Genomic DNA, 25,939 nt, shown 5'->3' on the forward strand with positions numbered 1-25,939 from the left:
ATAAGATTTAATACAGAATAACTGAGGACCTTATCACACAAGACAAGTAAACTGCTTTTGCAGCAGGATTATGGTGCCTTCTGTTGTAGCTCATTGCATGACATAGACATTGTCCCGTTTCTGTTGTCTCCCCATGAGATACAGTTTGTAACACAAAAGTCCACTATTAACTGCTCCCCTTCTGTTGTGCTATGTTTTCCTGTACAAAATTCAATTGCAATTTTATGACAGTTTAGGGTGGTAAATGGGCATGATTTGGTGGGGAGACGAAATGATTTCTTGCCCCTCCACCAACCTCCATTTCCAATCCTGATCAGGTGTCTGTCACTATAGTGGTATGATGTACTAACACCCGCATATTCTCTCTCTCCCCTCCTGCACACCTGTAAATGTAAGAGCAAAACAGTGTTAAAATTTTAAAAAGCATTTATTTTGTTAACCCTCTGCCTCTTCCTTCAAACATACTAATTGCTGCCACGTGAAAGACAGGGATAGACCAGACAGATTGATCAGTTGCTGCTGACTTTTCTTTGTCAGCAATTACTTCACTCTGGGAAGTCTGATTTATCTGATCAGAAAGTCCCCCCCCCCCCATCATAAGAGGAAAAAAGTGTTTTTTTTAAAACAGGTAAGACTTTTCATTTATATTTCTGTGGGCAAAGGAAATGTGTGTGTGTGCGTGCGTGTGTGCGTGTGTGCGTGCGTGTGCATGCACCTAACAATGAAAAGGGGTGGTTATGGATGAGGTCCCAAATGCTGTTTTTGCACAAATAGACACTATAATCCCAGAATTGTTTTGAAGGTTTGCAAGGAAAGAGAGTAATTCTAATTGCATAGCATTTTTATAGATAATGACACTGTAGTGGGAGAACAGCCTTGTATGATAAGGCTCTGAGGCTGGAAGAGAGGGGATGACTAAAGCCAACAAGCATGACATGAATACATGCTATGTCTAAATTCTGAAGAAGACATGTAAACTTGCCACTACTGACTGCAGGAATGCTAAGTTTACCACTAACATGAGCAAGTTGTATTTCACTACACAATGAGTGGAAGCACACACTTTCCTATGCATAACTTTTCCTCTTCATTTTGCATAAGCCCCAAAAGAGGAAAGTAGCTGAGCCACAATTTACTTGTTTATAAATTATTTTTAATCCAGCAACAAAAGACCTCAGGAACCAATAAATTACAATACCTTTAAACAGTTTAAAACAATTTTAAAATGTAAAACAAAGCTATGTCATACAGTCTAAATGATATTGACCAATATAACTGTGTGAATGCACTCTTGGCCACTGCTGAAACCTGGGCGTCCAGACTCAGAATTGAGTCCAGGAGCACACCCAAGCTGCGAGCCTGAGATTTCAGGGGAAGTGTAACCCCATCCAGCACAGGCTGAATCCCCATTCTCTGATCTGCCTTCTGACTGACCAGGAGCACCTCTGTCTTGTTTGAATTAAATTTCAATTTGTTTGCCCTCATCCAGTTCATTACTGACCACAGACACTGGCTCAGTACAGAGACAGCTTCCTTGGAATCAAATGGGAAGGAGAGATAGAGTTGGGTGTCATCTGCATACTGGTGACACCTCACCCCAAAACTCCAGATGACCTCTCCCAGTGGTTTCATATAGATGTTAAAGATCATGGGGGACAGAAAGGAACCATTTAGGGCTCTGCAGGCCAGTGGCCAAGCAGTTGAATAGGATTCTCCCAACACCACCTTCTGAGTCCTCCCCTCTAAGAAAGACTGGAACCACTGCATAACAATGCCCCCACGTCCCATCCCAGAGAGGTGGCCCAGAAGGATACCCTGGTCAATGGTATCAAAAGCCGCTGGCAAATCCAGGAGAACCAACTGGGATACACTCCCCCTGTCCAGTTCTCTATGGAGGCCAACCACCAAGACAACCAGATCTGGTTATGTCCCATAGCCAGATCTGAAACCAAATTAAAATGGATTTAGTTAATCAGTTTCATTTAGAAACCCCTGGAGCTGGGAGGCCACCACTTGCTCCACAACCTTGCCCAAGAATGGAATATTAGAGACTGGCCGATAGTTATCCAGGATGGTCAGATCCAGGGAGGTCTTTTTCATTAATGGCGTCACCACAGCCTCCTTTAGGCAGGATGGAAATCTGCAGTAAAACATTCACCATTCTCCTTACCCACTCAGCCAGTCCCCCTCTAGCAGTTTTCAGAGCCCAGGAAGAAAAAGGATCCAGTATGTACATGGTGGCCCTCACTTCTCCAGGGATCCTGCCTACATCATCAGGCTGAACAGACTGAAACTTATCCAATAAAACAGGACAAGTAGGTGCCAAGATTACATCCACTGGACTGTCAACTACAGCATCCAAATCAGAGTGAATCGAGTGTCTTGCAAATTCTTCACAGTGAGCTGTCGAATTATCTTTGTTTTCTTCTTGAAGGGCAGAGTGTAAAAGGCCCCTGACCACCCAGAACATCTCAGCTGGATGAAACTGTGCAGATGCAATCGTGGCAGAGAAGTGTAATTTCTTTGCTGTATTCACTGCCCTGCCATAGGCCTTCCAATGAGCCTTAGCCTACTTTCAGTCAGACTCACTCTCAGTCTTCTGCCATCATTGCTCTCATCTCTGTCCCACTTGTTTCATCATCACCAGCTCCCTAGTGAACCAGGGAGAATGTTTGGCTCCACCTCATGGGGAGCAATTGTGTCCACTTCCCTGGCTATTTCCCTGATCAGCCAGGGCTTCAACAGGATCACCTGCCAAGGCAACAGGAAACTCCTCAAGAGCCATCAGGAATTCATCCAGATCCATAAGCTTCCTGGGGCAGATCATCTTAATCGCCCCCCACCCCTGCAGAGGCTTTGAGTCCTAGTGCATTTAAACCCTGCAAGGTAGTGATCAGTCCATGACAACAGACCTACAGAGAGTTCCTCCACTTCAGATCACTGTCATCCTGTCCAGAGCAAAAAAGAGTGAGTCATTAAATACTGATAGTGGGGAAAGAGCATCTCTTTGACTAGAGGCAGTTTATCCACAGCAAAAATGAAGAATCTGAGCATCTTAACCTTAAAAATCTACAATCTTTAACAGCCAGCTCAGTTGCTGGTCACTGGAGTTGATTGACAGGTGTGGAGAACATTATTGGCAGGATTAAAGAAAGGTGCTAGCCCTGAGGGTAGACATCAGTAGTTATGACACAGATTGGCAGGTAAATATTCTAAAAAGCAAAGCCAACCCCCCCCCCCACTCCTCTTAAGTTGGGTGTGGTTTGTAATGGCTGAAATACCTATGTTCAACGGCAAATTACATTAACACTCTTGTGTAAATATAACAATGTGGGTAGACATTTTGCTGGGTGGTGGTCAATTTATCATTGCGATGTCATCCAGAAGAATGGTGGGGTGTTTCCTCTCTGTGTGGGGCAAGTAACAGCAAGCATTAATTAAGCTGCCGTAACAAGTGTTTGAATGAACAGAACTTCATGATAAAAGAATTACTGTGTAGAGAGGATGGTGGTGTTACATGTTTTATAAATGTGAACAGGCATGTAGGAGATAGAAGTATATTGGGAAAGATGATAGCAATGTCCCTGAAGTGGATATTCAACTATACATAAAGCTATTTTTAAAGACAGCCTTCAGCTGTCTTTAGACCTTGCTACTTGAACTCAATCTTAGACCCTGAATCTCTTCCTAGCTTTGTTGTTGTTTGACTTCAAGTTGCTTCCAACTAATGAATACTCTAAGATGAACTGATCATAGGGTTTTCTTGACAAAATTTGTTTAGTGTTTTTCCTTTGCCTTTCTCTGAGAGGAAGAGAATGAGGCTTGACCAGAGTCACCCAGTGGGCTTCCGGGGCTGAACAGGTATTCTAACATGTCCGTTTCTAACCTTGATAATCAAGAATAATCAAAGTAAATTTCATTTGACATTGTGAAAGGTTAAGATGTAGGACAATGATTTATCAGGGCCAGCAGGGGTTAATTTTGGGAAAGAGAATTCCAATGTAAGACAAATGAAATAAAATTATTGTTTGGCAGAGATCAGAGAAAAATGCTCATTAATCCCAGACTTCTTGTTGTGTGCCTTCACATCATTTCTGATTTATGGTGACCCTATCATGGCTTATTTGGTAAGATTTGTTCAGGGTGGGTTGCTTTTGCCTTCCTATGAAACTGAGAAGGTATGGCTTGCCTAAGGTCGCCCAGTGGGTTTTTGTGGCCAAGAGGTAGGGGGTTCAGAATTGTAATCCAGCTCTCAAACTACTACACAATGCTGATTCTCAATCCTAACTTCCTTAACAAAAATGTCAAGGGCACAGTAAGGTTTGCAAGGTACTGCCGACCACGCTTCCTGTTCAGGCAGCAATTTTGCAAGGCATTTTAGGTAATTTCAACTGAAAGAACATTACATTCAGTAGTATGAGGCAAACTAGAAAACCTCCTTCTTCTCTGCTGGGTAATCACATATTCAGCGTGTGGGCCGTGACTGTTATTGTCTGTCATCTAAAAGTGTATGTTGGAAGAATATAAAAGTGCTCCATATAAATTTGTATAACAGAGAACCACAACCCTGTGAAAAGATTCAGACTGCTTTGGAGCTCCCGAATATATGGCTGCCTTTAAAGTGCTATTATTATGACAAATTATTTTCAAAAGGATCCTGGGTGTCTATAGTTTCCTTCGTATGATACTTCTTGTGAGCATTATTGATCCATGTAACAATTGCGTGGCCATGCTCTGCCCACTCTTCCCAAGCACGCTGCTGGATTTCCAGATCCTTACTAAGAACATTATTTTTTCTAAATCAAGAATCTTTGCCATGTGTTCCATGAAGGGCAAATCCCCATCTTTTCATGAAGAGTGATTTTCCCCTTTTGTAAAAGGCAATATCTAGAATGTCAATAAACCTGGAAAATCTGGAAGATATTTTCTCACACTAATCTTTTCATTACTAAATCCGGAAGAGTTGCTTGCATTGATGCATGACTTTTTGTTTGATTACCGTTCCTGCTTATCCTTTATATTATAGGATTCTTTGATCATATCTTCAGACCGTTTTCTTCATATAGGCCTAACGCCATACTTAGCATTTCTTCTGTTTTCTCCCTCTCCATTTGGATCCCACACATTTTTGTTCTTACCTCTCTGTTATTCTTTTCTACATTGGAGATGGAAATCATGCAGCATTCCAGGTGTTGTTTACTGCAACTCCCAGTAGTCCTAGCTGGCCTAAGAGAATGGTGGAGAATGCTATGAGCTGCAGTTCAAGAACACCTGAGGGTCACATGATTCCCACCCCTTTCTATACACTGCCCTGGGTAACATCACCAAACCATACAGCTTTCAATACTGCCCACACACACCTCTACTGCTCTTACCTTAGAATTGTTCTCCTCCAGTCCCACATCTCCAATGACCCATCTGATAGTCCTTCTTAGCTGTTCCATTGCCAACTGAAACTCTTTATGGCGAAGATTGAACTTCTTGAATATTAAGCTTTATCTTCACTCCTGACCTTTTATCTCCTAATGTAACAAGCATCAGTATTTCATGACTTGCAAGCAATTTGTGAATCCTTCTGGCAGCCTCCCCGCCCCCCCATTGCTGCAAATCCACACTTTAATTCAGGGAACAGCAGGATTAGCTTGTGGGAACCCATTTCTCCACCATGCCCCAGGCAATTGATTTTACAAGGATTGCCATGGTAGTTTCCTGCTGGACCCCACAGCTGTTCCTGTCTGCCATGCAAGTGGTCCTGAACACCCTAAACTAGCTTGATGCCTCTCATTAATTGGAAAACTGTCCCATTTTCAGTGTTGAAGAATTACAGAACTGGTATTTCAACCAGTTTGTGTACATGAAATATTGAAGGGTCACTATACTATCCTTCACAGCAGGCAGCAAAATGTCAGTAAAGGTAACAGTTTGGGGAAAGGCCCTACTTGATTATCTCCACTTCCTTATGGCTCTTTCCCCCTTGTGCTAAACCAGTCATGAAGGAAGCTCGCATTTAGAGTTAGCCTTATTGGAGCATGAAAATGTGTTGCGTGCTGTTCCCTTCTTCCTGGAATTGCTGATCTCTTCTATAATTTAGAATGCCAGCCCTGTATGATGCCTTTTCCTCCGAAGCATGCAAAGGAAGGCATGAATGTAAACTGGTTAGCTTCTTGCTTGCTGCCTCCACCTCCGCCTGGACCTGTCAAATGTGTTAATATAGAGGGAGGAGACCATGCCTTTTCTTAATGCCTTTTCTATAGAACATCTCAGCAGTGGCTCCCTGCTTAAAATAACTCTAAATTACCATGTCTACTGTGGGTTTCTTTGGATTTCTAAGAACAGAGAATGCAGGGATTCTAATACACTACAGTGAAAGTTCAAGGTACTTGGAAGGGAACTTAGTGCAGCAATTAAATGGGGTTTGAAGCTATTCTCCCAGGTGTTTATTATTCTATTTCTTATATGGTGATTGCTTAGCAAAATGTCCTGGTTTTGTCCTCAGTGGTAAATATCTGAAGTAACTGGGAACCTCAATAATTTAATAATTTAAATATATGAGAAGTGAGAGGGAGAAAGAATATTTTTCCTTTTTCCCTTATAATACTAGAATTTGCATTATGAGTTATTTGGTGTGTGCAGAACAGATAAAATACCATAAAGGTCATCCATATTTTAAAATCATATTAATATTTATTCAGACAGGTTTGAAACTAGCCTGAGGTTAGTAATGCTGTATGTGGGTCAAACAGAGCAATCATAGGGACAGTGCTACCCATAGGATCCCATATATTGAATGTCTGTAGAACTTCCCTGCCCAAACTAGTTAAATTTAAATTAATCAATGTGGCCCTGTAATTTTGCTGACAACATGCAATCTTTTGACAGTTTGATATTAACAGTCCTGGTGCTGACGCACTCTGGAAAGCTAGCTAAGTTTTCAAAGAGACATAGTGTTCAGCATTTTCAGTGCAGGGGCCCACATCTGTCTCAATCATGAGTTTTTAGATCCTCTTCTTTGTCCCACCCCACATTTATATTTTCCCCAGTGCTGGCAAGCCTGTTGTGATCCACCTTAGGTGAGATTAAACTTAAGCAGCGGGCCTCAACCCCCACTTGAAGACCAGTTAATTAGAGTGCATGTCTGCATTCTGGTTGCAAAAGTTTATTTCTTGAATTTGAGAATCAGTTCACCCACATGTCAGGGACAATGGAACCTGGATATTGTCTTAAAATGTCCCCTAGACCTCTTTCAAGTGCTAGGATTAATTTTCCATGCCATGCAAAAAGTAACATTCAAGTGTGTAGGTTGAGCATCAACTGTCTTTTCCCCTCGAAGTGAATCAGGCCCAATCCACACCTGCAAAATAATTTTTCCTTACCTCGCAGTATCCTGCTCCATGTTGACCCTATTAGCATCACACATGCCTGTTATAATCCAAATGTGATTTTGTTTCAAGCTACACATTTTGCTTGCTCAAAGTCACATCAGTACAAAAGGGCATTCCTGTCTTGTCCTAGTTCTCACTCTACAGGATCATTGTGGACCAAGGCGGGTTACAAACTGCCAAAAAATACGTATGGAATACGTATTAGGGTTAGGAAGGGGCAGTGCTTCTGCACCCCCCTAACCCTAGTACGTATTCCATACGTACAACATGGCGGCGCCCCTTCCACATGGGGGCCGCCATGTTTACGTCTTGGGCGCATAGCGTCCAGACGTGTTGCGGCGCTAATGATGTCGCGAGTGTGCCAGCGGCGCCTCGCAACATCATTAGGGCACCGCAGAAAGAAGCTCCATTTTAGAGCTTCTTTTTTGCTCCGCAAGGGAGCCGCGTGGTGTGGCTGCGACGGCTCCCTTATGGAGAAAATGGCGGCGGCGGCGGCAGACCGCCTCAAAGCGGCAGTCTATAACCCGCCCATATGACTGCATTGGCTGCATTTTATTCCTTCCAAGCCTGAACAAACCTATCAACCAACAGCCTTTCATGGTTTCCTGTAAATCTTAGCACTCAACTTGCATCTCATTTGATGGCTCCCTATCCAATCCACTTGCTCTCCCTCTTGCACCTCAGTCAGTGATCATTGATTAACAATGGAACTGTAAATGCCTTCTGACACACACATGACATGGAGGGCAGGTGGTTCACAAAAAGAGAGAGAGCAGGACATAGGGAAGGGATTTGGACAGAGCCAGGGTGGGCAGGTTGGATGGTGGCAGCAGTAAGAAGGAATTGCTGGTGACTGATACTATGGCAGTGGCTTAGACAGATCCAGTGGCATCACTATGGGGGTGAGGTGGGGTGTATTAAGCAGTTTCAGTCACCTTGTGCAACACTTTAGACTGGCTGTTGTGCAAGTTAAGTAAAAGTTCCAGTTCTAGTCCAAAATATTTAATTTATTTGACACACTTGTGTCTGCATTTCTTCAAAAAAGAAGAAGAAACCCTCAGGGTGGTAAAATGGGCTGAATATATTTTGTCCACACAGTAGCATTGTGTGGAGTGATGTTAATACCTCACTGTTGACTGCTCATCATAAACAGCGAGGAGAGGAATCATGAGCCTAGTCACTCAGTGGCACCTCAACTAAACAGTTTCCACTCTCCTTCACTTTGCCATGGCACTGACTAGAGTGAAGCCTAAAAGAATCAACTTACCACACTTGACTCTTTGCTAGGCTTTGCTCAGGTCAGCACCATGGCAAAGTGAGGGGAGGAGGAAGAACCCAGCTTCTGGGTTCAAACAAAGAATATGGTTGTTGTGGTGGTAGTGGTTGTTGTTGACTCCTTGTCGAAGGGCAGGGTGACCCTGCAGCTGCACTGACTGTGTTATTTCCCACATTTCTTGGGAAAACATAAAGGCTCCAACCCAGCAATTCCTTGAGCCTCCCTCCCCTTTCCACTGTCAATGAAGGAGACACTCCCCACAAGGAAAAATCACAGTCAGGGTGGACACAAATCATATCATAACACCACTCCTCAGAACAGTGATACTGTAGACTAGACATTAAAAATAAAATGGTCACAACACACTTGTCAGATGTCACCCACTAATCCACTCCTGAACTACACACCACCCTTCAATGTCACACCAATCTAGCAGGATACACATTGAAAAAACATGAAAAAAATGTTTTCCCTTGAAACTGTGAAGTAAAAAGAAGAATGTTTAAAACTGCACTTTATTCCACAGGCATAAAAAGGTTTACCTTGAAAACTGAGCATGTTCCAACAGGAATGGGACTGAATTAAGGTTGAATTATTTGACTAGTATGGATCTAGCCTCAGTCCCTTCAAGTGCTTTCCCCAAAGAATTGGTTCTACAGGATGAGGTCAATCAAGAATATGCCCAGTAACAAACAATGCAAACATTTCTTCAAAGGAAACTAGTTTAGGCCTACCACCAAACAGCAGTTAGCCAGCAGTGAGAACCCCTCAGACAGAGTCCCGCTACAAGATCAGCATTCCTAACAGCTCATCCAATGGCATAGCTGCTAATATAGTTTATGAATGTGTCATACTTGCATTGCAGCAATCCATATTCTCCAACATTTCATAGATGAAAACCAGGACAGGTGTGGCCAGGCAACATGACAGTGTAGTCAAAATTGCACTAGAACTGAGAGAAGGTCATACTATATATGGTTAAAATATGGGGTAATTTAACGATAACGGGAATGGATTTAACCGAATTTTTTTCCTCCTGTTTCTTTAAAGTCTTTTACAGTACACTCTCCTTTGTTGGAATGCAGAAAGAAGAGAAAAGTGAACATTAAAATTTCAAAAGGAAATTTATTAATAGAGAGGTAGATTTAAATTAAATGTAAAACTCTGATGAATGAGCAGGTCAAGGAATTAAGGAAAGAGAAACAATTGCATGGTTTTTTTTGATTGTCAAGTGACTATGTTGTCTGTACTTATAGATACAAGTTGTGTGTCTTTGTAAGAAAGAGGTCATATATGTAAAGTGTTTTTAATATGTTTGTATAAATGAATAAACAGATTTTTTTAAAAAAAATTGCACAAGTTATTAATAAGGAAAAACATGCAAGCTCGGAGAGGTTGCATCAGTTTGGTGTTGCCAGGGTCTACTGGAAGGTCAAGATTCAGTCTCCTCCTCTCCTCTTTTCCCTGCTAAATTAATTGCATGCACTTTTGCATGCATGCACAATTGCATGCAGCAATTGAGGTAAACTGAGGACAAAGACTGAAGCTAAAGGAAGAGAAAGAAACTGAGACATTTTAAAAATACAGTCTGCCCACGTCATACGTGTGCCAGAAGAGGCGTGTATGCCTGTGGCATGTGCGCCATGCCGTGAGCATGAGCCCCACTGTTTTCAATGGGGCTCCACCATACATGGATTAAATGGGACTGCCCCGCCACACTGGGATAGTGGAGAGTATGGTAATCATTCGCCCAGCTGTTATTCATATGAACTGAGATCTTCATTGGAATTTTTTGCATAGATGAACCAATCTACTTCTGAAGGATTTAAAAATTACTAGTGTTTCCAAGATTTCCATAGCTGAGTGTTGTTGCTAAAAGCAACAACCTCCCTCTCCTGTATCTTCCAAGCTCCCTCTCACCCTTCTGCAACCACCCCATTTCTGGCCAGAATCCTGTTGTGGTTTTATGCTGGAACAAATGCCATTTTACAGTCAGTTGCACTTTTGCAGAGGTTCCAAATGTGATATCCTATTCAAGGTTTCACAAGCTCAGATGAGCTGATGTAAATTTTCATGAAAATAATTGTCCTATCTAGGAGGTTTATTTTTCTGTTACACCTTTTCTATCCCATCCTCTTTTGTGAAATGGAATACACACAACACATGCACAATTTAAAACAATTCCAGAGAAGACCAACAAAATAATTTAAATAGGATAAATGCCTATTAAACAGATCACCACATAAAAAGGCAGAAAAGACTAAAACAGTAAAAAGTAGGTGCATATATACTTAAAAGAAAAAGAAAGTAAGGACTCAAAGGCTTTAATTAAAAAGCCATGTTTGTACTTGACACCTAAAACAAACCAATGTTGATGCCAACTGGGCCTTCTTATCACTTAGCACATGCTCAGAGACACTGGTGCTCTTTCACACCTTAGACTTGTTGATGCTGTTGTGTGCCTCTAAGTCATTTTTGACTTATGGTGACCTAGAGGGCTTTCCATAAGGTTCTGTAAGTGCAGTCCTTGGTGGTAGGTGAGGAATTACATTGACTGTTACACAACAGCTAAGTTCAGACTTATACCACCCATTGGACAACTGCTTGGACAACAAGCTGTCCCCCTGGAGTAACCATGCTTGCATAATTTTATGATACACAGCTAGTGAACAGGAGCTCCACTTCTGGCTGAGATCCCACATCAAGCTGGGAGAGCACACATTTTCATCAGCAATTTATGGCAGGTAGCAGAGGTGGAGGAGGCTTCTGCCTCTGCCTGGCTGCTTTCCTGGCACCTAAGCAGCTGCCAGGTATAGCTCTCTCTTTTCAGCTACTCATCACTGCTGGAGCTGTGGCTGGGCTTATGCCAGCTGCTTTGGAACACAGAGGGAAGAAAAAGCAGCCTCCGCCCTGTGCGTAAAGCTTCTTTTTCTACCTTCTTGCTCAGGACTCAGGAGCAACTGGAAAAACCCAGATCCAGCTTGTAGCCATGTCTTAACCAGGAGATGGAGCACCAGTACTTCCTTTCCTGACTCCATGATGAAGAACTCAGAAAGGAAGTATTGGATACCCACTTCCACATGGTGTGGAAAAGTCCATTGGGATATCTAGCCCCTAGTTATGCCTGCATATATCACTAATAGGATGCTGGCCTCTGCGACCTTGCTGCTCAAGCACTCTTTGCGTGGCCTTCCAGACAACAAGCATACTTGCTAGTCCTTGATACAGCATCCTGGCCTGCCACTTATTACTTCTTCGCTGCATGGTTGATATAGTAACATATTTATTTAGCAACATGTTCATTTGACTAGCCTGTACTTGAGTAAACATTTTTTTTGCCTTCCTTCACCCTCAGAACAGTTTAAATTTGGTACAGCATGACCATCATACTGTATGTTTTCATCCACAAATTAACCTGATATTCCCAACAGTTGTCTATAAATCTTAATGGTGGCAGTGGAGAACTCAAAACAATAGTTAGTGCAAACAACCTTCCCTCCACAAGCACTCTGGTGCAACGATAATGGAACGATAAGGTTATCTTAAAGAACATGGTGTTCATTCTATTCATGCCAAGCAGTGGCATGTAAGCTGCACAAAGACAAAGGCTTTAAGGCTATATTGTTCAGAATAGCAGAATGCAGAGCAGTGTCTTCTAACTGGTGCTTTCTGTTTCAGACCCACTGCTCCTTTGATGCTGCTTCCTGAAATGGGCGAGGCATTATTTTGTGCAAGCTGGGCAGTGAGTATAACATAAGGAATGGTCAGGTTGTTTGAAACCACCACTAACCCACAGCTGTAAGAGGTCTGCAATTTTGTACAATTTTGTACTTGTAGTCTCACAGGAGCCTGCAGTGCTGGCCCTACCATTAGGCAGTGAGATGGCCAGGCTGTCACGAATATAGGATTGTAAAATTGAAGCCAGTCTGGAGTGCCTGTAATGTTAATCATTAATCTATTTTGGAACAGGAGAAGTCCCATAAAACTCCATGAAGTGGGATGAAGGACCATAAAACTTTCTCAGCCTGCTCTCTCCTAACCCCAGCTTTTAGTCTTAGTATTTCTTTCCAAAGTTATTGCCTTGCTGGTTGAAAGAGCTGCATGCTTGGAGGAATGTCCAAATATGTCAGATCCACTGGGTGTTCCTCCATGCCCTACCCATCTTCCTCTTGGTGAGGCAGCAGCTGTATTGGAGGGATGACAGTGACTAAAATCTGTCTTGGATGAAACCAATTATCTGGACCCATTTCAAACTGGCTTCAGAGCGGGATTTGGAGTTGAGACTGCCATGGTCGCCTTAGTCGATGATCTCCATCTGGGCATTGACAGGGGAAGTGTGACCTTGTTGGTGCTTTTGGCCATCTCAGTGGCTTTCGATACCATTGACCACGGTATCCTTCTGGAACGCCTAAGGGAGTTGGGTATCGGGGGGCACTGCGCTCCAGTGGTTCCGTTCCTACCTCTCGGGCAGATTCCAGATGGTGCAGTTGGGGGACACTTGCTCCTCTAAGAGGGAACTTACATCTGGTGTCCCTCAGGGGGCTATCTTGTCCCCCACTTTGTTTAACATTTACATGAAACTGCTGGGAGAGATCATCCGGAGACACGGGGCGCAGGGTTATCAGTACGCTGATGACACCCAAATATGCTTCTCTGTCTCTCCGACTGATGCAGTGACTAAGGATGGAGTCTCTGCTTTGAACGCCTGCCTGGAGTCGGTAATGGGTTGGATGAGGGAAAACAAACTCAGTCTGAATCCAGAGAAAACGGAAGTGCTTGTGATAGGTTCCCCAGGCGCGGGGAAGGAAGTTTATCCACCTGTCCTGAATGGGGTCACACTTCCCCTGAAGGATGAAGTTCGCAGTTTAGGAGTACTTCTGGACTCGTCTCTGCAGTTGAGATCTCAAGTTCGGTTGATATGCCAACTGCAACCCTACCTGGGCCAAAGGGACCTTGAAACTGTGGTACACACTCTGGTAACCTCTCATATAGATTTCTGTAATGCGCTCTACATGGCGCTACCCTTGTACCAAGCCCGGAAGCTTCAGCTAGTACAAAACATGGCAGCCAGATTGGTCACCGGTGCATCCAGGTTTGACCATATAACACCTATTCTGAAAGATCTCCACTGGCTGCCTATTCGCTTCCGAGCACAATACAGGGTGTTGGTTATTACCTCTAAAGCCCTATATGGCTTGGGCCCAAGTCACTTGAGGGACCGCATCTCCCCATATAATCTGCCCCGCACACTCAGGACATCCGAGAAGAACTTGCTAGAAATTCCATCTTCCAAACATGTTTCTACATCCCAGATGGCCTATTCAGTGGTGGCCCCACAAATTTGGAATGGTCTCCCCGAGGAGCTCCGTCTTGTGACCTCCCTGGTAACATTTTAAAAGAGGCTCAAAACCTTCCTCTTTTGTAAAGCCTTCCCCCCTGTAAAATGAAGCTGTGTATTCTCGTTCCCATCAATTCTCTGCCTTACCCTTATGAATGATTGTGTTCAGATTTTGTATAATTTGTATTAGTGAATTTTATCTATTTTTATGAGATGTTTTTAATGGTTTTTATATGGTCTGTAAACCGCTTTGATCTATGGAAAAGCGGTATACAAATAAAAATTATTATTATTATTATTATTATTATTATTATTATTATTATTATTAGTTTGGGTTGGAATATGAGGGACAAGAGGTACCTCTGTCCTGATTGCAGTAGCTTTATGGTGCTTTGTGCTGCCTCAAGAGTGTTGTTGTCATTTATAACTTATAGCAATGTTAAGGTAAACCTTTCACAGGGTTTTCTTGGCAAGATTTGTTCAGAGAGGGTTTACCATGGCCTTCCATTGAGGCTGAGAGAATGAAGATTATCGCACCAGGGTTAAAACATTCCCTGGTGCATTCTAAAATGCACGCACGGGGGGGGGGGGGCGCACGGAGCGTGATGGGAACTTGATGGGGCCCAGAATGCTAGTTTACTGCACACAAGAACGCCGCTGCCACCGCTGAGCGTTCCCATCGCGTTCCCATCGAGTTCCAGGGGACACCATTTCTGGGAACTGTTTCAAAGCATCCCCAGAAATGGTGTCCCCTGGAACTCAATGGGAACATGATGGGAATGCTCGGTGGTGGTGGCATTGGCATTCCTGTGTGCAGTAAACTAGCGTTCTGGGGCCCCATCGGGTTCCCATCACGCTCCGTGCACGCCCCCGCGTGTGCACTTTAGAACATACCGGGGAACGTTTTAACCCTGGTGCAATAATCTTCAGTGTGACTGCCTACGGTCACCCAGTGGGTTTCCATAGCTGAGTGTGGATTCAGACCCTGGTCTCTATAGTTGTAGTCTAATGCTTCAACCACTACACTACACTGGCTCTCCAATACAGGTGAAAGATTAGATAGGTTTATTGCACAGGGCTTGGGGAACAGGAACGGAGGGGGGGGGGGGGAGGACAGGGAAAACGCATATTATCGTACAGGAGAATGCCACCAATGGTTCTGGGAGTCCCCAATCTATTTCCCATCTGTCTCACAGCAGCCGATTTTGAAGAACTGTTCAGAATCGTTCTTCAAAATTGGTTGCTGTGGGACAGATAGGGAACGGATTGAGGACTCTCGGTGGCATTGGTGGCATTCTCCCATGTGATAATATGCGTTTTCCCCCATTACACCCCATTCCCATTCCCCAAGTTACAAGAGCCCTATCCCAGATCTAATCTGGCAGTGTGATTGGGTATCATGGAAGGGCAAAAGGCACTTAGTCATTAACCTTTTAAATTTTACTACTGGCATGGAGGACATTGCTTGTGGGCAATCCAGTTCCTGGGCCATGGACTATTGATACAGGGGCTGGTAGTAAGCTGACTTAACTGTGGGTGTCCGAAGAGCTGTGGTACTGTCACAGGTCAGGTCCATTACAACAAAAATACTACTGCAGGAGAAGCACACCCAGTCGTGAGCACAAGCATGCATGAACAGATTTATCATGTGATGGTGTTGCTGGGACCACTAAGTTGGCATGGGATCTGTGGATAATGCTAAGAAAATAATTCATTGTGATAACAGTAAACTATTATGTAATTTACTGCAAAGTCACTTCCTACCAAAGTGATTCATTACATTAATGTTACCTCGCACATACACACACTACCACATACTGTAAATACTTTGCTCCTGGAATTCCTTGTTACTTTTATGACACCCTTTTTGTGGTGACAAAAACAGTAGGAATGATAAGAGAATGACATAGTGCTTGGAAATTTTATTTCAAAATGTAATTTTAAGTAATACTTGAAGCATGAAACCATTACTTGCTGCACCAAAAAGATAAATCATACTTACATGTGAATTATTTTTTAAAATGTAATCTGGTTATGCCATTTGTTGCTTCCTGCCAAAAAAGGAAATGGTTGCAGTTAATTATGTTATTTGTAATTCATTGTTTCCCAGTTATTTCTAGTGGATCTTGGGGGACATAGAGGGCTGCCTGGCAACCTGGGGCCTGTCCTGAAAACAACTGTAGTTGGAAGAGAAACATCAGCTAATGACTGCCAATAATAGACTTGCTTTCATCAGATCCTCTTAAGCATAACTGATCGGTTAGACCAAGCTGGAGGGATGTCCTTATTTCTTCATGTGAAGAAAAGAAATTCAAGCAATTTAAGCAATACTCTTCTAAAACGTGGCCACATAGCCCGAAAGACCCACAAAAAACTATGGATGCCGGCCATGAAAGCCTCCGACTTCACACTCAAGCAAGAGGACTTTTAATGGCATTATACCATTAGGGTTAGGTGCAGATGGGCTCACTGTGGTACAGTTCCTCACAGTATGAAACAACATTCAATTATTGAATGAACAACAGCTCAGTGCCTGTCCATTCTCTCTAAGTATTTTCTCAACATTCGGTTAAGTAAGGAACTCATAGGAAGCCAGGTTGTTTATTAGCTACTCGATCTGAGCATTTATCACTCCACCCACCCACTTCCAGTTTTCAGAATATTGATTTTAATCCTTATCAAAATCAAAGACTAGGTAGGATTTAACCTCCCAGTCCCTTAATTGGATGTCAGATTCTTTGGAAACTTCTTTGAACACAATACTTGTAATCAACATGTAGCAAGGTTTTCATCCAGCCTTAAATAGCCCACTTGCTTTCCATGCATATTTCAATTGCTGGCAAAGGTCAAATTAAAGGTTATCGTAACTATTTTAAGTTTCAGAACCATTGGAAATCAGAAAGCATGGATATAAAGCAATTTTATTTAATAGTTACTATAATATCAAGCCAACAATCTATGATCCCCCCGAACAATCTTAGACTTAATATGAATAATGTTCACAATAAATGGAAGTAAAAAAGGACAAAGAAACCAACATTTAGCATAATGAACAACCATCCTGATTTATGCACTTCTGCATTATAGGTAGCTTTGTTCTTGTACTTGTTCCCAGACTATCTTCTGAGGAAAATAAAGAAATCATAGCAGGAGGTTGCATTATTTCAGTCTTGTGCTGGGGTGGGGGAGAAATGTCACTAAGCAACAACACAATAGTTCAGCTTTTGTGTGTGCTGCAAAACAACGTTAATAAGATTTTAATGAAATTTTATTTACATAATCCAGTTTTAACTGTCATGTTGAAACAAAAATGACTACTCCAGGGAAGATGTTTAGGATGCAAAAATAATAATTGCTGCTATTCTGCAACAGCTGCTTAGTTAGGGAGAAATTAGGCTACTTATCGTATATACTCATGTATAAGTCAACCTCGTGTATAAGTCGAGGGCAGTTTTGGGGGCCAAAATCATGAATTTTGATATGACCTGTGGATAAGTCGAGGGCCAGACACTGGGGCATGTTACAAAAGAGCTAAAGGGGGAAACAAAGCACCACTTCCCTCCCTACATCTCCCTCTCTGGAGCTCTCCCAAGGGTGACACACTCTTGGCATGGAAAATGGGGAAACAAACCTCGGCGCTCTCGCTCTCTCTCTCCCCTTTACCAGAAGCATCTCCAAGGCTCATGGCTTGCAAAGTGGGGTAGACCCCCCCTCTGCTTTTCACCCCCAGGATTTCCATGGCTTGCAAAATGGGGTAGAAACCTCTCTCTCTCTCTCTCTCTCTCTCTCTCTCTGCCCTTCACCCCCATTTTATGGTTAGGATGAATACACTGTGGAGTTCTACACAGTTATGCATATTGTTTTTATTTCTCAGCTTCCAGAGTGATGGTCATGGTGGTGTGGACCTTCGCTCTTTAATGCTCTCTGTATGACTGTAAAAAGTTGTGGGGTTTTTGTTTGTTTGTTTGATTGATTTGTTTGTAAGGAGAGTATTGAGTGTTTTTAAGATGTTTAGATTGAGCAGATACTGGAAAAGTGACAAAAAGTTCTCTTTTCTTTTCCCACACTGCTTACAGACATTGTTGTCAGGTGTGCTGGACAGTGAAGGTAATACACTCTTTAAACATTTCAAAAAAGAGATTTTTTTTTAAAGGAAACCATTTGTTTCCTTTTTGATACTTGAGGGGAGGGGAGTAAGGAGGATGAGTCAGATGGAAGGTGTAGATGGAAGGATGCAGTGGAATAAAGACTTTGAGGCAGCGTCACCACTGATACAAGTTATCTCTCGAACCTAGCAGTGCTGCTGGTGATGCATGCCTGGACTACTGTTACATGATTTCCATGCCTTTGAAAACTGGAAACATCAGCTAGTACAAAGCACATCCTCCTGTGTAATTACGGGAATGAGCCAGAAGGAACACATTACTCCAGTACTAAAAATGGGCATTTTTACTACTAGCTTCAGGGCAGAAATCAAAGTGTTGCTTTTAATCTTTAAATATTCCTTTAAACAGTCTGGCATCAGATGAGGTAAAGGAACTACTTGTCTTGAAATTCTGCTCTGAGTCATCTCTTTGACTCAAGTCAGATTAGCAAAGGGCAATGAGCAAGGCTTCTCAGCAGGGTTACTTTTCTGCTTGAGTTCTTTGTCCCATCAGGCTGGTAGACTGTCTTCATCTTCCAAAGATTAGAACAATCTTTTTTATTCCGGCAAACCATTACAGGCTGAGGCAACTTGCTATTTTAAAACCAGCTGATAGTTATTCTGCTACTCTCTGTTGTGTTCTGTCAAGAGGTAATGTCTACATTTAATGACATTTTATTGACATTTTATGACTGGCTTTTAGCCCTATAAGTGCAAAATGTGTGTATGTGTTCAAGATGCCTGTCCATTATGGTGACCCCATTAATGTCATATTGTTTTCTTATGCAGGTAATACTCAGAGGTGGTTTGCTGGTTCCTTCCTTTGAAATATAGCCTACAGGACCTCTTGTTTGTTGGTAGTCTCCCATCAAAGTACTAACCAGGGCTGACTCTGCTTAACACATGCAAATTGGATATAAATAGCTTGTGGTTCTCTGCTCACTTTATGGTGTTATTAAACACCCATGTTCAAGCACACTCCATAGTTCCATTTGCTCAGGTTTATTTCCTCTTCCATAAATGGAGTAGTCCAACCTCCAACTTTTTTTTTTAATCCACATTTTAAAGAATTTTAGTGGGTTGTGTCTTTACTTGCAATAAAATCTCAGTTCCCTAGAACCCAGAACTTGGAGAACATTTCTTGGCGAGGGTTAACATTTTAAATCCACTTTCCCACCCTTTTCCGAGTGGTCACTGAAACAAACTTGACCCTGACAATAATATTCTTTTCTTTTTGTCTGTGGCTATTGCAACACAGCAAGGCTTCAAAAGCCTTTAATTTAGACAGGTCAACAAAGTCCCTGTGGCACCCCGTGAAGGCTCAGCCAAAAGCCCCAGTGAAGGTCTGACCACACCCATTCTCCTCCATCAACACCATCAGATTACTCACAAAACCACTTCAAAACCTAAAGTAATTGATAATGATAGCCACCATTTTGTTCTTTGTGGGCCTGGGACAGATGGACAGTCACTAGAGGGAACAATAGTGAGTGGCCAGAGGCCAGGGGACTGACATTGTTAAATGACCTTTGAAAGAAACATTCCCCAACTCTTAGTGGGCTTTGTTTGTCCTTAAAGTGCCTCAAAGTGCCAAAGGCTTTCAGCATCCAGCAATTTAATAATCCTTAAGTCTAGTGTTCAGAGGAGACATCCATGGTTGGAGCCTCCTAAACAGAGTAGACCTAAGTGGCTTATTTTAAAATCCTCCCATTCTCTCCTTATCCTGATCCCAATTTTACTTCAGAAAATGAATAAAAGTTTGCAGTTGTGTTATCTCTACTCTTTAGTGAGTTTCTCTCATGACTTTCCCTTTTGCAAGAAACTCAACCATTTATCATGTCACAAATAATTTAGAAGAAATGAATAAATAGGCATTATGCATTGGCATATCTTTTGTATAGTTTCTTCCTATCAATAACATTTGAAGAAATATATCCAGGGGTAGCTGTGCTGGCCATGTAGCAAAGTACAATATCATCCCAAATCCACAAAACAGTGATACCTCTCTATTGATACTCTATTGGCATTACTGTTTTGTGGATTTGGGATGTTATTTGTTGAAATAGGAATACTTGCAATCAATTGAAAAGAAAAGAAAGAGACAATAATATTTGACCTTCAGTTGTCTCTGTTCACCCAAGCACAGAAAGCAAAGCTTACCGTGTGTTACAAATACAATTCTTCAATTTGCAATTTAGCAGTACAAAATTCTGTGTTCATTGTGAATATGGGGAGTGATGAAAGCTGTGTGTGTAGTGCAAATGGGTCTTGCGGCAACATTCCTTATTGGTGCATCCCTTTTTCACACACACAAACACACAACACCCAAAGGAATTACTGGTAAATTGCCACTAGTCAGAATGAACCTCCTGATATATTGGAGTTAATTCAGCTTCTTGGAGAGTTTATGAACCTTATTGTCAAGGCTCTCCCCCTTCAACCCAGGTCTAGAACAAGTGCAGGATTAAAAAAAAACAAAACATGATTTGGATTTTCTTGTCCAAAGCTAAAAGACACAGAAATTGGGGGGGTGAGGGTTGGGAGCATGAAAGTCCTAAAAACATGATCATTTGCTGCTTATGTCATTCACTGAAGAGTTGTTTTATTTCTGTGTGTGCCTTTTGTACTCGGCTCCAGGGAGTGGATTTTGGAGTTCTTGAAATCTGCCCATGCTTTCTATGCAGACGTATATTAATCTGTGCTTTATAATTTTTCATGTTGCAGTCTCCCATTCTGCATGATGTCACTGGGTGTGTAACTCAATGGAACTGTTGCTACAAAATAGCATGAGCATGATCTTTGTTGCTATGTGAACAGCTGTAAGGAAAATGACAAGGGAAGGGAGTGGTTGAGGGAAGACGGTTGTCAATTTAATCTCTGAGATGTTCCCCAAAGAGGCTTTGTATGCTTTAACATTCAATAAGAATCATCTATGATGTTTTAAAATGATCTTACTATTGGATTCAAGAAGTCCAGTACAGCAATCCTATGGGTGAGAAGTAACCAAGAAAAACAGAAATGGTAGAAGACATGCATAGGATAGTAGTGTTGGGACCAGTTCTTGGATGTTGCAAGCAGACTGCAGTTGAGAACAGTAGCTCACACCTACCTGCAACTGGGGCAACTATCAGCAAGGAACAGAAGCTCAACAGGTGCAGCTCCAAACAAAAAATGCTGTAGGGAAGTATGTCAATTCATCAATTTTTAAAACTTATTTTTACTCTTTCCTTTAATTTTTTTTTAAAAAAGCAAACTTCAATAAACTTCTTGAATGTAGATCCCCAGATGTTATCAGAATACAACTCCCAGAATCCCTGACCACTGGCCATAATGCTTCTAGCAATTATAGTCCAGCAACTTTGGATGATCCAGATTTCAGTACCACTGTATCAAATATAGGCTGCATTTGCACTGCTGAAATAATGCACTTTGATGCAGCTGTAACTGACATGGCTCAATGCTATGGAATTATGGCATTTGTAATTTTTTGTGACACCAGACTGCTCTGACAGAGAAGGCTAAATATCTCACCAAACTATAAATCCCAGAATTCCATTGTACTGAGCTGTGGCAGTTAAAGTGGTGTGAAACTGCATTATTTCTGCAATTCAGATGAAGCCATACTTTGTTGTGTTGCTCCTTTCTGTCCCCCAAATCTTTCCACTTTCTAACTAGCTGTGTATTGTTTTCTATCATCCCAGGCTCTCCCTTCTCCCATGGCAATGTTATTTTAAGACGTCAGCCTTCCAGTTGGTTAACCATAACTTTCATTAAATTAAAGGGGAAAGGAATCAAGCTATAGGAAAGGAACAAGACAAGGTCAAAGAAAAAAAAAAGATCCTGAAGAGCAGCAACATTTACTCTAACAGATAAATGATGAGGGACATTTGGGTTCTATATCATTTGTACAGATGTTGCAATGTTCTTATGCATTATAGTGCTATGGCGCAAGAACATATTACAAGAAAATACATTCTGCTTCACTGACATTTTAATATAGATGGCTGAAATGGCTGAGTGGTTCCTTGGTTGAATGGATAGCTCACAGCTTCTTTTCCACCCAGTTAAAAATGTGTTTACAGAATTAAGGAAGTCAGCTGCAGCTATTGCAAATGGAATTGGCACTAACTCATGCATTATGGGCCACAGATACTGGAGTTCATTAACCATACCAAGCAAATTGGCTTAGGATAAATAAATACTGGCATGTTTTTCACTTGGAGTACTTTGGGTGGTGTAACAGTTACCATAGTAACTCAGAGAGGTCAGTAATTAGAATATTACTCAAGCCATTTCCACAGGTTTAGCCAAATATTGTGCAAGAGAAACAAATGAGCAAAAATTGATTACAGCAATTTAGCATCCATCTTGTTATTTTCCCATTTTTTGAAACATTCCACTGTTGTAAAACATGCAGACAATGTTATTGGCACAGAAAATTCAACTGGCTGGAATCACAGAAGAATGAACTCATCAGTGTTATTTATATGCAAGTTTACCCTTGGACTCATGCCACAAAAAAATGTTATTGTTTTGTCCCTCCTTTTCTTGGCCCCCCCAAAGCTATCAAGGTAAATGGTGAGTACATCTGGATCCCATTTTAAATTGCCAAATAAGCTCCCCCCCCCCCTTTTTTTTTTTTTTTTACAGTTTACAAAGTTTGAGACAATTAATGCCTTGGTCTCTGTGTCATCAGCAAAACAGAACTTAATCCAAGGGGGTGGTCCTGGAAGGTCAACTACCAAGAAGTAGGGGATAAATACCATTGCTAGTAGCGGCTTTGAGAGTATGATCATTAAACTATTTGGAACTGCATCAGAATCTGTAGACATAAACAGATACAAAAGCAAGAAGAAATAATTCAGTGGCTCGCATGCAAAAAGTATTGATTGGAAGATAATGACAAAGGGAATATGTCTCAGAGCAACAGAAAAAAATGAAGACTTGGAGCAGATGTAACATCACTTGATCACTAAATCATCATGGTTTAATACCAGATAACCCTTAATACTGTAAAGGTACCAGATCCTCTTTGATCTTGGAAGCTAAGTAGGGTCAGCCCTGGTTGGTAATTGGATGGGAGACTGCCAATACAGATGCTGTCTGTTTCAGAGAAAGGAACTGGGAAATCCACCTCTTGAGTATAACTAGCTTATGAAAATTCTATGAAAATCATGGGGTCACCATATGTTGACAGGTGACTTGAAGGCATACATATACCTATTGAGTATTTTGACTCTATAGAATTATAGCAGTTTGATACAACTTCCACCGTCATGGCTCCATACTATGGGATCCTCTTCTGTAGTTTGTTGTGGTACTTAGAGTTCTCTAATGCTTCAGTTCATGGGAGTGCAATAGATCTCCCTAACAGAGATTTCTGTGAACCTCCACAAACTACAAATCCCAGGATTCTGTAGATGGAACCATGACAGTGAATGTGATATCTTTCTGCTATAATAACTGTGTGGTTTAGATAAAAGTAGTGTTCTGTCTATATTGAGTCACAAGAGGAGAGATATAGTTATATTTAAACATTTCAGAAATGTATTAATAGATCTCCTGAGTGGATTGTAACTGTTAACCACTACTCTCAAAACAGAAACATTTCACCCTTCCCTGGAGCATTAATATATCAGCTAATGGAAGAAGTGTTGCCACAGGGTATATATATTGTGTTTTGCTTTGCCAGCTCTCACTGCAGCTAGCAAGAACCTTATTTATCCAATGTTTTAATAACTGTGCACCACTGACGCAGAAAATTTCCAAGGAGGTGGAAGTGATTTACACGAACATATGCTAGGAAATACATTACACATTAGGAAAGAGAACTACACTCTGTAGCTTCACTTTGCAGCATCAGACATGCCACATTGGTCTGCCCCTCTTCTATCGTTGTATACAGTGTGGACACCTGCAAACTATGCACAGCTGTATGTACATAGTTTTCCCTATACAAACATACACTATGTGTGGATGCTAGGAGGTGGGACAGCTTGCTGTATATGTCTTCAGTGTTAGGCTGTAGTACTTAAACAAGGGTATAAGATATGGTGAGTAATTTGTGAAGTTTGTCTTCTCTAGTTTTATTAACTGCTTCATCTTCATCTCATGAAATCATCTTCAACTCATGACAACTCTGTGGATAAGACATCTTCAGGATTCCCTGCCCTCATCTGCTCTGCACAGTTCCTTCAGGTTCATGGCTGTTGCCTCCTTGACTAATCTGGCATGTTGCCTACTTCTTTTCCTCCTACCCTCTAATTTTCCAAGCATTTTTGTTTTTTCTAGTGAGTCATGCCTTCTCAGGATGTGGGCAAAGTACAACAGCTTCAGTTTACTATTCTTGCTTTCCATGGAGAGTTCAGGCCTGATCTGTTCAATTACCCATTTGTTTATCTTTTGGGCCATACATGGGCTCCTCAGCACTCTTCTCCAGCACCACATCTCAAATTAATTGATTTTCTTTCTGTCAGCTTTCTTCCCTGTCCAGCTCTTGCATCCATACATTGTGATGGGAGATACAATGGTCTGAATAAATCTTACTAGTTTTCACTGTTCATAACTTTCCTTTTTATTATCTTGTCTAGCTCTTTCATTCCCATTCTTAGTCTTCTTCTGATTTCTTCACTGATCCAAGATTGAGCCAAGATATGGGAAATCTTTAACTATTTCAATTTCTGTGTCTTCTAGATTGAATTTATGTAGGTCATCCATGGTCATTATTTTTGTTGTCTTAGTGTTCAACATTAACCCTGCCTATGTACTTTCTACTTTGACTTTATTTAGTAATTGTTCCAAGTCTTCGTTGTTTTTGGCTAGTAGTATGGTGCCATCTGTATATCATAGATTGTTGATGTTTCTCCTCCAATCTCCACTTCTTCTGAATCTAAGCCTTCTAATGGACCATACATGGGCTACCATATGTATAAGTTGACCTCATGTATAAGTCAAGGGCAGTTTTTGGATGCAAAATCATGGATTTTGATATGACCCATGGATAAGTCGAGGGTCAAACACTGGAGGATGTTACAAAAGATCTAAAGGAGAGAACAAAGCACCACTTCCCTCCCTATATCTCCCTCTCTCGACCTCTCCCAAGCATCAGTCTTGGCATGTAAAAGGGGAAACAAACCTCGGCACACATACACACTCTTCCCCTTACAAAAAAGGAGGACAGATCCCACTCTTTCTCTGCTTTCCACCCCAAGGACTCCCAAGGATCAGGGCTTGCAAAAAAGGAGGACAGACCCCATTCTTTCTCTGCTCTCCACCCCAAGGACCCCCAAGGATCAGGGCTTGCAAACAGGAAGACAGACCCCACTCTTTCTCTGCTCTCCACCCCAAGGACCCTCAAGGATCAGGGCTTGCAAAAAAGGAGGACAGACCCCACTCTTTCTCTGCTCTCCACCCCAAGGACTCCCAAGGATCAGGACTTGCAAAAAAGGAGAACAGACCTTTCTCTCTCTTTGCCTTTCAACCCGAGGATTTCCAGGCAAAACGGGGGGGACGAACCAGGGCATACAATGTGTTTGTGTTCTTTGACTCAGCAGCAGCTTGTTAGCTCTGTCTGCATGGGAAGGCTGAGAGGGAAAACAAAGACACACACACACACATAAGGAGAGAGGAGGAGAGTGTGCCCCGGGGCTTCAAACAGGGAGCCATTACAAGGCTACAGAGGAAGGTGGTGGGCACTTATTATTTCAGGAAATTTATAAGCATTAACTCATTGCCCCGTACATAAGTCTACCCATGATTTTGGAGTCCATTTTGGGGCATACATTTTTTGACTTATTGTC

General features: G+C 41.9%; 1 protein-coding gene across 3 annotated transcripts; it reads right to left on the reverse strand.

The window, feature by feature from the left end:
- On the reverse strand, positions 1-25,645 carry LOC121926955. 3 transcript variants are annotated; one of them, XR_006103112.1, is made up of 4 exons: positions 25,598-25,645; positions 15,999-16,047; positions 5,139-5,226; positions 1-383 (listed from the first exon to the last, which is right to left on the reverse strand). XR_006103112.1 is itself a non-coding variant. In XM_042460364.1 (2 exons), exons 1-2 carry the CDS (start codon positions 2,468-2,470, stop codon positions 69-71), a joined length of 615 nt encoding a protein of 204 aa, XP_042316298.1. In that variant the 5' UTR covers positions 2,471-2,562; the 3' UTR covers positions 1-68. The 3 variants fall into 3 exon arrangements, 1 of the variants encoding a protein (XP_042316298.1); XR_006103113.1 differs by lacking the exon at positions 1-383 and adding an exon at positions 1,610-2,948; XM_042460364.1 differs by lacking the exons at positions 5,139-5,226; positions 15,999-16,047; positions 25,598-25,645 and adding an exon at positions 2,171-2,562.
- Positions 25,646-25,939: the final 294 nt, after the last annotated feature.

The sequence above is a fragment of the Sceloporus undulatus genome, chromosome 3 (genome assembly GCF_019175285.1).
Source record: "Sceloporus undulatus isolate JIND9_A2432 ecotype Alabama chromosome 3, SceUnd_v1.1, whole genome shotgun sequence".
Lineage (NCBI taxonomy): Eukaryota > Metazoa > Chordata > Lepidosauria > Squamata > Phrynosomatidae > Sceloporus > Sceloporus undulatus.